The sequence below is a fragment of the Carassius gibelio genome, chromosome B16 (assembly GCF_023724105.1).
Source record: "Carassius gibelio isolate Cgi1373 ecotype wild population from Czech Republic chromosome B16, carGib1.2-hapl.c, whole genome shotgun sequence".
NCBI classification, from domain to species: domain Eukaryota; kingdom Metazoa; phylum Chordata; class Actinopteri; order Cypriniformes; family Cyprinidae; genus Carassius; species Carassius gibelio.
This window is the reverse complement of record NC_068411.1, coordinates 16,406,352-16,417,811: the sequence shown is the minus strand read 5'-3', so window position 1 is coordinate 16,417,811 and position 11,460 is coordinate 16,406,352. Positions and strand designations below refer to the sequence as shown.

The 11,460-nt window shown below is 36.7% G+C and overlaps 1 protein-coding gene across 3 annotated transcripts; it reads left to right on the top strand.

The window, feature by feature from the left end:
- The first annotated feature begins 622 nt into the window (after positions 1 to 622).
- On the top strand, positions 623 to 10,816 carry znf384b (zinc finger protein 384 b). 3 transcript variants are annotated; one of them, XM_052579143.1, is made up of 11 exons: positions 623 to 828; positions 1,709 to 1,767; positions 2,488 to 2,693; positions 2,809 to 2,898; positions 3,397 to 3,536; positions 4,302 to 4,375; positions 4,989 to 5,213; positions 8,648 to 8,815; positions 8,938 to 9,016; positions 9,739 to 9,897; positions 9,993 to 10,816. In XM_052579143.1, the coding sequence occupies exons 3-11, from the start codon at positions 2,585 to 2,587 to the stop codon at positions 10,323 to 10,325; spliced, it is 1,377 nt and encodes a 458-aa protein (XP_052435103.1). In that variant the 5' UTR covers positions 623 to 828; positions 1,709 to 1,767; positions 2,488 to 2,584; the 3' UTR covers positions 10,326 to 10,816. The 3 variants fall into 3 exon arrangements, with proteins under 3 accessions (XP_052435103.1, XP_052435102.1, XP_052435104.1); XM_052579142.1 differs by having other exon boundaries at positions 624 to 828; positions 2,462 to 2,693; XM_052579144.1 differs by lacking the exon at positions 4,989 to 5,213 and having other exon boundaries at positions 626 to 828; positions 2,462 to 2,693.
- The last annotated feature ends 644 nt before the right edge of the window (positions 10,817 to 11,460 follow it).

The following is an 11,460-nucleotide window of genomic DNA, read 5'->3' as shown; positions in this document are numbered from 1 at the left end:
AGCTATATTTAAACAAGCAAACGAAACTTATTTTTGTACAAAAAAACTTTTGTAAAAAGTAAAAAAAAATCTTAACACTGGATGAGCGCATATTTTATTAAAAAATGACTCATTTGCATAATTAAACATAACAATTTAGAAAACTTGTAATACAAAAAAATGTTTGCAATTAACAATGTAATCATTTAGCTGAGCAAGTTAGTAGGGCTATAGCTACTTTTTTTTTAACCCTATTCACCTGCAATGTGTCTCGTCTTGTATTAGATATAATTTTTAATCCCCCGATGTTTCCCTGGCTATTGTACATTTCCCACAAATTTTTAATCGGGAAGGTTCTTGGTTGGACATACATTGTTGTGTAGTATATATATATATATCTGAAGGACTAGAAAATTGAAAAAAGGACTAATCTTTAATTTGGACCTTGTGTATATTTGTGTATATATAGATTTTTTTCTTCACAATGTGACATTTTGCTATTAATAAATTCAAGATCTAAATATATGTTTTCATAAGATAAAATAGTGCAGTTTAGTTAACAGGATAATTGGCATCCTAAAACTATTTTCCTGGACATGTTTGACCTTACTGGGCGGAAATGACGTCAGGACGCACGGGCATCGTTCGTGCCGCTCAGGAGGAAGTGCTGTGTAGACAGTTCGGCTAACTCCGTGAGAAGATAAAAAAAAATAGAAAAAAAAAAATACAAGGGAGGAAAAAAAAAAACTCATTGAAATTCTTCGATCGGGGGGGGGGGTTCGGAAAGACTTCGCACACTACCCTGATCGGAGGAAATCCCCGGCGGGGAGTAAAAGTCTCTGAGATCTGGTAATCAGTCTTTATGTTTCACTTTGAAGCTTGTTTTTGGCTGTTGATGTGAGCCGCTGGCGCTGCTGGCGCCCGATCGCCGAGACTCAAATGCCGGAAGTCTGCGTAAAACCGCCTGGGTCCCAGCGTCGACGTTTTTTTCCCTACTTGTTCTGTTTTTTTCTATCGTTTTTCGCCTTTCCTTTTTTTTTATTTTATCAGGCAGCATCGTGAACGTGCGCGGGTCACGTCATGCTTTGGGCTGCAGGTCCGCCTTCGTCATCGATCAGTAGATTCGCCGCAGCCTGTCAATAATATTCAGATATTTAGATGGGATGGGTTATTGGTAGATAAATATTTGACAATTTTTAATGCAATCAAATAACACGATTTTACAATAATAATTATTATTTTTTAATAAAGAATAAAGCAAAGCGCACTCTCTTTTCTGCAACAACATGATAAACGCATCCTCTAACGCTAGATAAACACAAGAGCTAATGTGAACCCGCCATCTGTAACAGTATATCTAAACACACAGACAGGCTTATTTCATTTATTCTGACTTAATATTTAACCAGTGACAACAAGTCGGACTAACTGAAATGAACCTGGCTTATTTGGTAAACTTGTTTTATGAAACAGACCCCAGCTCTTCCTGGATCAAATTTCCAAGTCATATTGTCCAATTCCATATATAATTGTGTTATTGAAAGTGTTGATTAATAAAATGTGCGTTTACTATTGTTATTATTTTCTTTGTGAATCTTTTTTATGTTCACTACAGGTAAATATATAATGTATAACTCTGTCCCTATCCCTGACCTATCACTTTAAAAGGTCAAAGGTTATAGTGTGTGCACAGTTTTTGCTTATCAAAATGTTTACTTTCTTGTGTCAGGGCTGATGGAGGATTCCCATTTTAATTCTTCATATTTCTGGTCCCCTGTACAGGGACAGGTAAGCTCACTGATATACACATTTAAACTGTCTACATTTGAATTGTATGCCTGGCCTGTGTTAGCATTAATATATTTCAAACTTAATGTATTTTCATGTTTTATATTGTATTTTACATTGTATACACTATTGTTAAAAAACTTAGGATCAGTAAGAGTAAAAAAAAAAAATAATAATAAAAAATATATTAATTTAAATGATAATAAAACATTTTAAGATGTCACAAAAAAATTATAAATTCTGTTCAGTTTCAAGTAAGTGCAGTTTTTTTATTTCTATTAAGTAAATATTAAAGCAAAAATAAAACCGTACAAGATCATTTACATAAGAATTGCTAATTTCATAAGAATATGAAGCAGCACAACTGTTTGCACCAAATCTGCATATTAGAATGATTTCTGAAGTATCATGTGACACAGTAGACCAGAATAATGACTGCTGAAAATCAGCTTTGACATCATATGAACAAATTACATTTTAAAATATATTTAAAAAAAAAGAAAAAAGCTGTTTTAAATCTTAAAAATATTTCTAAATTTCACTTTTTTAATTGTTTTTTTTCATCAAATAAATATAGCCTTAGTGAACATATAAGTTTTCTTTACCAAAAACAAAACATAATAAACTTACCAAACCCAAACCTTTTGTTATATATACAGTTTTTAACAAATAACCAAATGTTTTTGTCTTTTAGATTGAGAATGCTGTATTTCTCAATAGGGTAAAAGAGCAGCTTAATCAGGACAAAGGCCCCACCTACTCGCATGGCCCCTCCCACTATCCCACCACAGCAGTGGTGGCGGTTGCTGGGGGTCCCATGGATACAACGACAGCAAGGACACTAAAACAGGGGCATGCACAACCGTCTCAGTCCTCACACAGTATCACAGTGTTGCCAGTACCTCCTACCGGCATCATGACAGCAGGTACCATGCGTGTGTTTAATATTAATCACTACTGATTACAGGGCTTTCTCTGGTTAGTTTATTTGCACTTGCATTCACTTTCATAAATCTTCCATCGCTGTCTCACCCTTTCTAGCGGGTCTGGTCACTCTGGTGTCTCCAGTGTCATCTGCTCAGTCCCTTATTCCTGGACATCCATCCACCACCATGATAACAGTCCAGACTGGTAATGCACCTTATTTCACATAAACATTAACATGCACACTCTATGATTTTTGCCACAATATTGCTTTGTAAATACTTTTTAGCATTTCCAATCAAAATGATGTGAGATGTGTTCACAAGAAGGAGCAGCCATGACTTTCATCATTTGCTCTGACATCTTTATTTTTTTCTTTGCAATATTGTGTCCTGATATTTACAGTATTTTTTATATTTTTGCTTTTCCATGTCTATCAGTTTGTTTTCTTTCTTGTGAAGTTACATTGATGTGTAGGAAAGGTGCTTGATAAGTTTATCATCATCATTATTATATGGTACAAGTGAATCTTGTACCCAGCTTTTCAAGCAACCTTCATGGGTACATGTCTGTCTGCATTGCTTGGCATTATTGCACTCTAATTTTGTGTGTGCAATATGCCTGAAACAGGAACAGATACACTTATTGTCTCATCAGTCTTGGCTCACATAATTAAAGCATTTTACTCTTGCATGACTCCACCAGATAAGAAAAATGACTCTGTGCCCTGCTCACCGGTTATCATCCCATTACCATCGAAACGAGGCAGAAAGAAGAAAGAATCACTCCCACGGGTTGGCTTACCTACTGGGACAGATCCCTTGATTTTGGGTCTTTCAGGACAGGTATGAAAACAATGCATATAGGGTCATCCTTATTGACATTGTATATGTGATTAGCCCAGATAAGATTTTTTTAAAAGTTTTTATTCTTCTCATGGCTGCATTTAGTTATAAAACTGTGAAATACTATTACAATTAAAAATGTATGCATTTTAATATAATTTAATTGTAATTTATTCCAGTGAATCCTTCACTGTTTACCCTGTGAATAAATCGGCAAAGCTGAATTATCAATCTTCATTGTCTGTACATGATTGTACAGAAATCATTCTAATATGTGGTTTTTGTGCTCAAGAAACACTTCTCATTATTATCAGTGTTGAAAACAGTTGCAATTTTGTGGAAGCTGATAGATTTCTTTAATAAATAGAAATGTTCTACACTTGTCTCACTAACACAGTGTTCCTCAAATCTGGCTCGTGAGATCCACTTTCCTGCAGAGTTTAGCTCTATCCCTTATCACAAACCTAAGTTTGCTAATCAGTGTCTTCAGGATCATTAGAAAATCACAGCTAGGTTTGTTTGATTAGTGTTGGAGCCAAACTCTGCAGGAAAATGAATCTCACAAGCCCAATTTGAGGATCACTGCACTAACACAAGCACTCTATTCTATTTCTATTTTATCTACTCTTCTTTTTATTTATTAAAAAAAAAAAAACTAACACTTGCACTCTCAATTATTATTTTATTTTTATTATAATCAAAGATCGTCCTATATAATAATTAATAATCAATAATTTTTTCATAATAAATTCATTTTCTCTGCAGCATCATTCTGCCAACCCTTACAGTCTGTCTCCAGAAGAAGGGCATGCTGGGAAAGAGGGTGGAAAAACATACAGGTAGGACTTTCCAGCAGGACATTGGCTCAGCATGCACTCAGTGTGTGTTTCTTACGATCTATTAGAAGATGCGAAGACAGAGGCAGAGATTCCTTTGTCACTTTATTTTCATACTGCAGCAATGCATGGCCCTCCCGGCCGACACACACACACGCCCGCACACACACTCCTGGCTTAAAGGCTTCGCAATGTGCATATCTGCGTGTTTGTCTGCTGTGCTTGAGTAGAAAGCGTGTTATCTTTTTAGGCAGCATGTACAACCTCATCTACACACAGACACACTCCTGTCACCGCTTTGTCGCTCATTCATTGCCCATCTGCACTTGCGTTTCTGGCTTCACCTTCTCGTTTTTCTTTTCTGGAGCCTAGAGTCTACGATTTCCCTCTGGATCGTTCTCTGTTGACCTCTTAGTCTCTCACCCACCTGCTTGTGTTGTCTCCTTCTCGCCTGTTTGTCGTGTCTCATGTTTCTCCTTTCACTATTGATGGACCAAGCTTGTAACTTTCCTTTTCTTCCTCGTCCCGTTTCCATTTGCACTTTGTCTTCTGCCATATTTTCATTTTCTCTTATCCCTCTGTCCTCCCCTTGGTGTGTGTGTTTTTCTTCCTGTAGGTGCCGGATGTGTGGTTTGACGTTCTGCAATAAATCAGACATGCAGCTGCACTCCAAGTCGCACACGGAGGTCAAAGCTCACCAGTGTCCGCACTGCTCCAAATCCTTCGCTAACACCAGCTACCTGGCCCAGCACATCCGCATCCACAGCGGTGCCAAGCCCTACACCTGCTCCTACTGCCAGAAGGCTTTCAGACAGCTCAGTCACTTACAGCAGCACACACGGTATTCAGCACCGCACCTTAAGAGTGTGTGTGTTTGTGTGTGGGTGTCTGTGGCAAAGCAGGCGGGTGATGGAGAGTGTGTGTGGTGGTCCTTCCTCTTGACATGATACACATTGATATCATACTATGCTTCACTTCACTTTTGTCCAGTATTGTGTAGTGTATTGATGCAGCGATATTACAATTCTGGCCAATCCTGATAAGAAAATATTTATTTTCATATATAACCAATAAATGGCTGATATTGCAGCTCTGTACTTTAAAAAAAAAAATGCAACACTCAAATCAGTAGTTATAAATGCATCACATACTTACGCGGCATCACAAAAATATAATGTGTAAAATAAATAAATAATACTTTTGTCAAGTATTGTGCAGTGTATTGATGTAGCAGTATTAAAATTCTGGCCGATCTTGACAGGATGATATTTATCTTTAAATATGATAAAGCCAATGAATAGCTAATTTTAGAGTTCAATACCATAGGACAAACAAACGAACACATTTAAATCAATAATTATGTGCTCTCAGTCAATTAAATTTTTTACTAACAAATCCCAAATTAGTTTTTTTATTCTGAAATTAATTGTGATTATTCCTACCTAACAATAACGTTTTTGAATATACTTTTATATTCCAGTAATTTCAGATTCAATTTTCAAGTTAATCAAACAACATAAAGACAGTATATATGTAATATTTGTTTAATGGAATCTGGAATCCAGGTGAACATCACTGATACCAATACTACTGATGTCTCTATTAAATTGTTCTTTTTTCCTAATATTTAACCAGTGACTATAACCATTCAGCATTACAGTTTATTTGAGAGCTATCAATCTTCACAGAAACCCAATATAATAAATGTCATATTTACATGTGCCCTTCAGCAAATAGGAATAATTATCAAACACTGAATTCTTAATATATATAAATCCTTAATGCTACAGAAGTTATTTATTTCCTCTTTTTGTTTTTGTTCTTTGATTAACAGACACCACTGTATCTTGGTTATTAGATTATTTGGCTGCTATTACTTTAAGAGCTGCCGCTGCTGAATGTGATGCAGATCTGACGCGCATGCTTGTAGTTTTATTCACACTTTAATATGAAATCATACAGGGTATGGGCAAAATATTATGTCTGACAGAACAGGAAAGGAAAAATTCCTTTTTACTTACATAAGGCCTGACAACATTTCTTCTGACTGTAGTTCACTGTTTAGCTGAAGCTCCTCATCACCTGTAGCTTTTCTGTTTTTCACTGAGGCGAAGTTAGAGTGTGCATCTGTAAAGTCGCCAATTTGATGTGCTCATAAATTCATTCTATGGCTAATTAAATGCTGATCTTGCTAGAGAAAAAAGAGACTGAAGCAGCAGCTGTGAGTGGAGTGGTTATGAACTTAGCATAAAGAGAAACTGTTTAAACTATTTATTTTAGGCGTTTTTCACCTTTATTATGATAGGACAGATCAGAACTGACAGAAAACGAAGTGAGAGCGTGAAAAGGGTGCTAGGATCAGGAAAGGTCCTCTCGTCGGGATTCGAACTCGGGACTTCCATAGTGCAACGCCGTTGTATGTCGGTGCGCTGCCTAAAAGGCTGTCGGGACTGACAAGTGAAACCATTTTAGATTTATTTTTCACACACCTATTTGCAGCCACCTGGAGGTTATTGTATTCTGGTCTTTTGAACATATTAATAAACATTAAAATGATTGGTACTAGGACCAGTATTGCAGTACTGTCCTTCGGATGAGACGTTAAACTTGAGGTCCTGTCTCTCTGTGTTCATTAAAAATCCCAGGATGTCTTTTCGAAAAGAGTAGCAGTGTGACCTCGGCATCCTGGCCTGATTCACTCATTGGCCTCTGACCATCATGGTCCTAACAATCCCCATATCCGCTGATTGGCTTCATCAGTCATCACTCCGTCTCCTCTCCATCAGTAAGCTGGTGTGTGGTGGCTTTCTGGCGCACTATGGCTGCCGTCGCATCATCCAGGTGGATGCTGCACACTGGTGGTGGATGAGGAGATACCCCCTGACTATGTAAAGCGCTTTGAGTGCCTAGAAAAGCGCTATTTATATGTAAGGAATTATTATTATTATTGTGGGCAGCAAGTGAGTGTGCAGAAAAATTTGAGAGAAAATATACTTATTTAACATAATGTATTTTTAGGGCTGTCAAAGTTAAGATGTTGACTTAAAATATTTACTACATATGTTAAACACATAAAAAATGATAATAATGTAACATGTTGATTTAGAATATGTCATGTAAAAAGTGCTTGACAAATCTACATTTATTCTAACAGCATTATTTTCTTAAAAGCCTAATGCTAGTGTCAGAGAGATTTTATATAAATATATATATATATATGTTATTTATTTATTTATTTATTTTTTCCCATTTCCAAAGCAGTAGCTGACAGTGTTTTCAGCCCACTTCATGAATAACCGACAAAAAGCCTGCGTGGTTAAAGTGCTTCTTGTGACCTCTGCATTGTGCTTTCAGTTGTGCTCCATCTAGCAGTTTTTGAACACAGACAAGTGCTCTGGGTTTCTGCCCTCTGAGACATTCTGCAGTCCCGCTGGAAAGGATGGCATCAGGGCCTCGTCCTCTCTTGCTTGTTGCTATAGCAACATACTCTGCTGATAGTTTGCTTATATGTAAATTTATGTGTAATGGACTGTGTAATTATATACCACAGTCTTTATAATGGCACAGTTGATGTCACCATGTGTAGTGGGCAGATTACACATTAAATCTGTCTCGCTGATGTACTGGAGAAGAAAATTGTTAGAAGAAACTAAAACTTTTCAGGTTTCAAAGAAGGAAATTATTGTTTTTCTTTTCTATATTTCCCTTTCATTTCTTTCTCTATTTGTTTAATTTATTTCTCCTCTGGCACACTTTTTATTACTTCAGACTACTTAAACTTTTACACCACACTGTGGAGCTTTACGTACACACACACACACACACACACACCGACTGAAGGATTGAACTGAAATTGCAGCTGTCAGTGAAAGCCCAGTTCTCTTTGACTCTACATTATCGTCCCATGGCAGTGTAGAAGTTTTATGAGGTTCTGCCCCGCTCTGAAATAGAGGTCACACAAAGGTTTCGTCCACTCCTGATCACACTTGGACATGGGATTGGGCTCCTGTGAGGATTTAGTGCTAATGTTTTTTTGAGAAATGGATCTGCCCTTTCTCTGACCTCATTCAAGCACCTACCATACCACTTCCAAATGACTTTGAAATACACTGGACACTTTTGACAATTTTTGGCGGTACTGATAGGGACCACCCGAGAAAGGTCAGCAGAGTGATTGTAGATATGAAGAACATTGTTATGTCAAATCTTTGTGTAGTGTGTATAAATTATTGAATGAGCCTCTGGGTAAACATGTTGGTCTTTCCTCCTTTGCAGAAGCCACACAGAAGCCAAACCTCACAAGTGTGCTCACTGCACGAAATCATTTGCCAACACAAGCTACCTTGCTCAGCATGTACGAATACACACAGGAGTCAAACCTTACACCTGTAACTACTGCCAAAAGACCTTCAGGCAGCTCAGTCACTTGCATCAACACCACAGGTACCACACAGGATGTGTTCTTTTCAGTTGTGTCTTTTCTTTTTGATTGGTGTTTGCACCTGCTTTATTATTCAGTTGAGTTTTCCATTAATGTCTTATCTCTTTTTTTTGTGCCTGTTCAGGATCCACACAGGAGACAGGCCATACAAATGTTCACATCCTGATTGTGAGAAGTCTTTCACTCAGCTTTCTAACCTGCAGGTGACATACTCTCTTTCTGTATTTAAATTTATAAAGGCAATTTATATTTACAAAAAAATTACAAAAGTATCCTGTTTTTCCATTAATTGAAGGTGAAGGGTGGCTGAGTAAAGGATGTGCAATTCAGTTTTTGACGTAGAATTCAGTTTTATCTTTAGGGTGCAGAATTTAAATTTCAGTTTCTATACATGAAAGTACAATTCGAATGAATTGAAATTCAAAGAAATTTATTTTTCACCTAGAATAGCCAAGTTCTTTAGAGCGTTTTTCAAACTTTTGAATATTCGCTTGACACATTTTTAACAGTAGTATATGTAGATGAAGGGATTAAATCTTTCTGTCATTCTGATTTAGATTCCAGTATCACTTCCTGCAGGATGTGGCCGATTCAATTTATATTCACATTCATTCATTCTTCTTCAGTTCTTCTTTTTCAATTCTTGAATTTGGCAGAACCCTCCTCCAGCAATCGAGCAACATTGTCAGTGTATAGTGACATACGTTTTTACCTGTTCCTTACACTAAATTATTGTAGACCTTCTAAACACTTAAAACAAACAAAGTTGTTTTATGATGGTTTTATGATGCTGTTTGGAGCTTAACGACCCTTGCTTCCCTTCCACTTTCAGATTTTGACAGGTTTGGAGCAACATGGTGTTAGCAAATCATGATTTTTTTGGGGGGTAAACTCTCACTTTAATATTTCTGTCAATCTTTTACAGTCTCATCGGCGTCAGCACAACAAGGATAAACCATATAAGTGTCTCCACTGTAACCGTGGTTATGTAGACGCAGCCAGCCTGGAGGTTCATCTGTCCTCTCACACAGTCAAGCACGACAAACTCTACTCCTGTGGTTTATGCAATCACACATATACCTCGGTACAAACATCAGCGCCCAATCTCTCACCATCAATGAGCAGCATTTCCGATTCTTTTTAAAAATGATCCTAATATGTATCTTTCTCTGTCTGTAGGAAACCTATCTGATGAAGCACATGCGAAAACACACCCCAGATATGCTTCCGTCTCTACCCGGATCAAACCAGCAGAATCACAGCCCCGGTCACGCAGGAGGAAGTAGCTCGGATGGAAACAGGCAAAGCCAAGCTGAGAGGAGCAATGCCTTCGTCCAGCCGGTCGGTGTGCCGTGCATATTCGACTTGAACCAATACAAACCAGTACCTTCTGCAGATGTGCACTATAAAACTGTTAGTGTGTCTGACATATCCCCTCACAAAGACCTCTGCATCACCGTGGAGGCTTCTGCCATACAGGTGGAGCATCTCAACGCACGAGGAATCCCATGAAACTTTGGAGGGTAGAAAAAACTTTTGTAATCACTGAGATCCACACAGAGCCGTGGATATAGAATGACTTTTCTTACTCGATACCTTTTTATTTGTATAAAGGAGCAAGTGAATTTAAATGGACAAAATTTAAGAAAAAAGACTTTTGTATTTTTTTTTTGTAATCTGGATCTTCCTCCCAAAAGCTTCCTTGAAGACTATTGCTGTTTCAGTGGGTACCCAGCTCATATCTCAAGTCTTTTGTTGAAAATTCTGGTGTATCTTGTTTGTATGAATGTCTGCGTCTGTAGCTGTTGGTACGATCACTGCACTGTCAACATTAATATTGTTACTGTCAATGAGAACGGAAATATTTGGTCTTGCACAGTATGTATGGGAATTGTTTGTCTGTTTTTGCTTTTAAAAAGGGAAATTTGTTTGCAGTTACATATGTTAAAAAACACGTATACTGTATATGGTTAAAAGATGTATTGTGTGTGTGTGTGTGTGTGTGTGTGTGTGAATGAAAAAAGGACAACAGTAAAAGTTGTGTGTCAATTAATGTTGTTGGCAAATGTCTGAGATGGTGTTTTTCTTGTTTAGTATTTTCATTTGCAGATGACATGTAATACTCAATTATTACATTTATAGAATATATAACATTCTATTCTAACAACTGTTATCAAAATAAATGTTAACATGCAACAACATGAACAAAATCAGATAAGTGTACATTAACCCTTTAAAACAAGATTAAAAACAAATTATTGCTTTTAAAGTGCCTCCTTGTGATTATCTGTTTTATAATGTGTTGACTCTGTCAACCTTGGTTTTTCAATAAAAAATATTTATGGAATTAACGGGTATTATTGGCATTTATAATAACTAAATCAATAAGAATGTGGAATATTATTATATATATATTATTATTATTATTAATTCCTCCAAAACCAACAAGGACCCTCGTCGATTTAAAGAATAGTTACTACTTTCTTTGTTGTTTGTAGATTTTGAACTTTTGTAATACGATTTATAAATTCCCTCATGATTTATTGAGTAACAATTGTTTGTCAGACGTCAAAGAAACAATGGATTGAATTATTTGTGCTTAACTGTGTATACACTTTCAGATTTATTTGTAGTTCATTATATTTAC

What these genes read in the sequence shown, in the direction of transcription:
- znf384b (XM_052579142.1), top strand. Translation starts at nt 1,714, where the DNA reads ATGGAGGATTCCCATTTTAATTCTTCATATTTCTGGTCCCCTGTACAG. An exon ending in CACTTGCATCAACACCACAG is followed by an intron (nt 8,816 to 8,937) that starts GTACCACACAGG and finishes GTGCCTGTTCAG; the next exon opens with GATCCACACAGGAGACAGGC. An exon ending in CTCAGCTTTCTAACCTGCAG is followed by an intron (nt 9,017 to 9,738) that starts GTGACATACTCT and finishes AATCTTTTACAG; the next exon opens with TCTCATCGGCGTCAGCACAA.